Raw genomic sequence first — 5,000 nt, forward strand, 5'->3', positions numbered from 1 at the left:
AGCGAGAGAGAGAGAGAGACAGAGAGAGAGAGAGAGAGGGGGAGAGAGAGAGAGAGAGACAGAGAGAGAGAGAGGGGGAGAGAGAGAGAGAGAGAGAGAGAGAGAGAGCGAGAGAGAGGGAGAGAGGGAGAGAGAGAGAGGGAGAGAGAGAGAGACAGAGAGAGAGAGGGAGAGAGAGAGAGAGAGAGAGAGAGAGAGAGAGAGAGAGAGAGAGAGAGAGAGAGAGAGGGGGACGGAGAAGGAGAGAAAGAAAGAAAGAAAAACAAGGAGAGGTGAAGGATAAAATAATCCTCCATTGATAATCCAGGGAGGTTAGATACCCAGGAACCACCTGCACCAGACCTCCTGCTGCCAGCTGACCTTTAGAAACACAAGGCTTTGTAAACAAACCTATTTCTGCACCTCACCGTAATTGAGACCGAGGGACTAAGCCTGAGCACATGCCAGAGTAAGTTAGCCCACATCTCTCAATGTCGATCTCTCTCTCTACCTCTTATCCCTCTCCCTCTGTTTATCTCGCTCTCTCTTTCTCACTCTCTCACAAACTCTCTCTCCTCTTCTGCCTCTCTCTCTCTCTCTCTCGTTTCATGTGCGCTCGTGGTTGCAGATGAATCCGGGGTTGCCGTAGCAACCGTGGAACCATCACCTCAGCCTCCGCTCCTGCTGCTATGGTATCACTGGAGAGGCTGATAAGGAGGCATTAGATGAGAAGGAGAGAGAGAGTCAGAGAGAGAGAGTAGGGAGAGAGAGAGAGAGAGGGGGGGTGGTCTGAGGAAGAGAGGAAGGGAGGGCGAGAGAGAGAAAAGGACAGAAAGTAATTAAAAGTTGTAAATAGAAACCTGGATCTGGTCTGGGTCCATTTGGACTGCTTCGGAGTATAGCCCCACTCGATGTATGTATCGGCAAAAGTCATTACATGTACTGATGGAAGTCAATGACTGTTCATCAGCGCATGGGAGCTCCACGTAGTGTGATAGGCTACTTACTTTTTACTGTAGATTTTGGAATGATATTGGATCATAAAAATGGTCATTGAGTTGCCTTAGAACGTCCTGGTCATACTTAGATGTGTCTGTGGCAACAATGGGACCCCCTTATCTGCAGGCAGATATGCCTTGAGCCTCTCCTTGACTCCCAGCGATTGCACAGCCTCCCGTCCCTCTGCCCCGTGTACCTTAGAAGAATAACTGCTGATGGTATGTTGAGGACTGAGTCTATCTATCTCCTGTCCTCCAGGACCGTGTATACTGGACAGACCTGGAGGATGAGGCGATCTACAGTGCTAACAGGCTAACAGGCCGCGACGTGGCTACGCTAGCCGAACACCTCAACAACCCTCTGGACGTAGTGGTGTTCCACGAACTACGGCAACCCAGAGGTGAGTGACAGACGCGTACGTCCACCGAGCGTACAGAACATTAGGAACACCCACTCTTTCCATGATGCAGACTGGCCCAGGTGAAAGCTATGATCCTTTTATTGATGTCACTTTGTTAAATTCACTTCGATAAAGACGGATTTGTAAGCTTTGAGACAATTGAGACGTGGATTGTGGACGTGTGCCATTCAGAGGCTGAATGACAAAAGATTTTAGGTTCCTTTTGAACGGGGTAGCAGGTGCCAGGCGCGCCGGTATGTGTCAAGAACTGCAACGCTGCAGTGTTTTTCACGCTCAACAGTTTCAACAGAATAATCCACCACCCACAGGACACCAGCTAATTTGACACGATTGCGGTAAGCGTTGGAGTCAACTTGGGCAGGTATTTGGGAACGCTTTTCGACAACTTGTAGAGTCCACGCCCCGACGAATTGAGGCTATTCTGAGGGCAAAAGGGGAGTTGTGCAACTCAATATTAGGAAGTGTGGTATACTCAGTATACAGACACACAGACAACCTGCAGTAGTACTAGTATTTTTGGGGGATAGAGCACTGGAACAAAACTGTCTGTGTTAAAATGGGTCAAGTGTCAAAAGTAGATGTCCTAACCGACTTGCCAAAACTAGTGTGTGTTAACAAGATTCTTGTGGAGTGGTTGAGAAACGAGTTTTAATGACTCCGACCTAAGTGCATGTAAACCTCCGACTTCAACTGCATATGTCTGTCTGCTTGTGTGTTACACTGGGAAATGTGTATGCCTGCTTTCGTGGTGTGTGTGTGAGCGCGTGCGTGCGTGCAAGCATGTGCGGTGCACGCCCGTGTGTGTGTGTGTGTGTGCACAAGTGTGTGAGCGTTGTGTTCTGAGCCTTTGTTTTCCCCTTCTCATTCAGTGCCAGTCGTGTCTCAGTGCCAGTAGAGTGGAGCTAATTAAAGTCTCTCGTTATTAAATAAAGAGCTCTACTAATAAAATATAAGTCAAAGAATGAAGCATACCAGGTCCTGAAGCTGAAAACAAAACAACTGGGTCTAAATGAGGAAATATATGAATGAACTACTGCTGTGCTGCCTGCTGCAGAGTTAGCCGGCGTCCCAAATGGCACCCCGTTCCCTACATATTGGTCAAAAGTAGTGCACGACATAGGGAACAGGGTGCAATTTGAGACTCAGATTTAGTTCCTCATGTACAGTATCTCCAAGGTGAAATATTTATCATAGTGCCACCTCTGCAGAATTGGTTTCAGGAAGATTTCGCTACCCTATTCTCTGTCTTGCTTTGACTCCTCTCTCTCCCTCTCTCTCTCTCTCTCTCTCTCTCTCCCTCTCTCTCTCTCTGTCTCTCTCTCTCTCTCGCACTCTCTCTCTCTCTCTCTGTCTCTCTCTCTCTCTCTCTCTCGCTCTCTCTCTGTCTCTCTCTCTCTCTCTCTCTCTCTCTCTCTCTGTCTCTCTCTCGCACTCTCTCTCTCTCTCTCTCTCTCTCTCGCACTCTCTCTCTCTCTCTCTCTCTCTCTCTCTCTCTCTCTCTCTCTCTCTCTCTCACTCTCTCTCTCTCCCTCTCTCTCTCTCTCTCTCTCTCTCTCTCTCTCTCTCTCTCTCTCTCTCACTCTCTCTCTCTCTCTCTCTCTCTCTCTCTCTCTCTCTCGCACTCTCTCTCTCTCTCTCTCTCTCTCACTCTCTCTCTATCTCTCGCACTCTCTCTCTCCCCCTCTCTCTCTCTCTCTCTCCCTCTCTCTCTCTCTCTCTCTCTCTCTCTCTCTCTCTCTCTCTCTCTCTCTCTCTCTCTCTCTCTCTCTCTGTCCCTCTCTCTCTCTCTGTCTCTCTCTCTCTCTCGCACTCTCTCGCTCTCTCTCTGTCTCTCTCTCTCTCTCTCTCTCGCTCTCTGTCTCTCTCTCTCTCTCTCTCTCTCTCTCTCTCTCTCACTCTCTCTCTCTCTCGCACTCTCTCTCTCTCTCTCTCTCTCTCTCACTCTCTCTCTCTCTCTCTCTCTCTCTCTCTCTCTCTCTCGCACTCTCTCTCTCTCTCTCTCTCTCTCTCTCTCTCTCTCTCTCTCTCTCTCTCACTCTCTCTCTCTCTCTCTCTCTCTCTCTCTCTCTCTATCTCTCGCACTCTCTCTCTCCCCTCTCTCTCTCTCTCTCTCTCTCTCTCTCTCTCGCACTCTCTCTCTCCCCCTCTCTCTCTCTCTCTCTCTCTCTCTCTCTCTCTCTGTCTCTCTCTCTCTCTCACTCTCTCTCTCTCGCTCTCTCTCTGTCTCTCTCTCTCTCTCTCTCGCTCTCTCTCTGTCTCTCTCTCTCTCTCTCTCTCTCTCTCTCACTCTCTCTCGCACTCTCTCTCTCTCTCACTCTCTCTCTCTCTCTCTCTCTCTCTCTCTCTCTCTCTCTCTCTCTCTCTCTCTCTCTCTCCCCCTCTCTCTCTCTCTCTCTCTCTCTCTCTCTCTCTCTCTCTCTCTCTCTCTCTCTCTCTCTCTCTCTCTCTCTCTCTCTCTCTCTCTCTCTCTCTCTCTCACTCTCTCTCTCTCTCTCTCCCTCTCTCTCTCTCTCTCTCTCACTCTCTCTCTCTCTCGCACTCTCTCTCTCCCCTCTCTCTCTCCCACTCTCTCTCTCTCCCCCCTCTCTCTCCCCTCTCTCTCTCTCTCTCTCTCTCTCTCTCTCTCTCTCTCTCTCTCTCTCTCTCTCTCTCGCACTCTTTTCATAACCCAAAATGAAAGATCATTCAATACACCTACACTTCATTTTAAATGGTTCTATTTTCATATCCTGTGAAAAGATCACATTAATTTTCAGGCATTTTTAAATGTACACATTTCAGAAAATACTTTTTATGCTGAACAAAAAGATAAATGCAACATGTAAAGTGTTGGTCCCATGTTTCATGAACTAAAATAAAAGATCCCAGAAATGTTCCATACGCACAGACATCTTATTTCTCTCAAATGTTCAAATGCACAAATTTGTTTATATCCCTGTTAGGATATAAATCCACCTGACAGGTGTGGCATATCAAGAATCTGATTAAACAGCATGATCATTACACAGGTGCACCTTATGCTGGGGCACAATCAAAGGCCAATCTAAAATGTGCAGTTTTGTAACACAACAAAATGCAACAGAAGTTTTGAGGGAGTGTGCAATTGGCATGAAGACTGCAGGAATGTCCACCAGAACTGGCCATTCCATGTTAATTTCTCTACCATAAGCCGCCTCCAACGTCGTTTTAGAGAATTAGGCAGTACGACCAACCGCCCTCTCAACCGCAGACCACGTGTAACCACGCCAGCTCTGGACCTCCACATCCGGGCCTCTTCACCTGCGGGATCATCTGAGACCAGCCACCTGAGACAGCTGATGAAACTGAGGAGTGTTACTGTCTGTAATAACACCCTTTTGTGGGGGAAAACTCATTCGGACCAATTTCCTTCTATGAACTGTAACTCAATCAAATCGTTGGAATTGTTGCATGTTGCGTTTCATTTTTTTGTTCAGTATATTTCCCCCTCAGCTGTTCTTTTTTTTTGTGTGAAACTGAACTTTGGAAGCTAGTTGAGTTTCTGTGAGAGCAGAGTATCTCTGCAGGGTTTGCAGCGTCCTCCTGTATAACAGCACACGTCCCATCGCTTATTATTGTCATC

General features: G+C 47.9%; 1 protein-coding gene across 1 annotated transcript in view; it reads left to right on the forward strand.

The window, feature by feature from the left end:
- LOC115145329 (low-density lipoprotein receptor-related protein 8-like) overlaps positions 1–5,000 on the forward strand; it is a 285,564-nt gene that overhangs the window by 255,603 nt on the left and 24,961 nt on the right. Inside the window, exon 14 of the mRNA XM_065003195.1 lies at positions 1,237–1,378. Within this exon, the coding sequence (XP_064859267.1) occupies positions 1,237–1,378 (142 nt within the window). The remainder of the gene's footprint in view (positions 1–1,236; positions 1,379–5,000) is intronic.

This window comes from Oncorhynchus nerka, linkage group LG17 (genome assembly GCF_034236695.1).
Source record: "Oncorhynchus nerka isolate Pitt River linkage group LG17, Oner_Uvic_2.0, whole genome shotgun sequence".
Lineage (NCBI taxonomy): Eukaryota > Metazoa > Chordata > Actinopteri > Salmoniformes > Salmonidae > Oncorhynchus > Oncorhynchus nerka.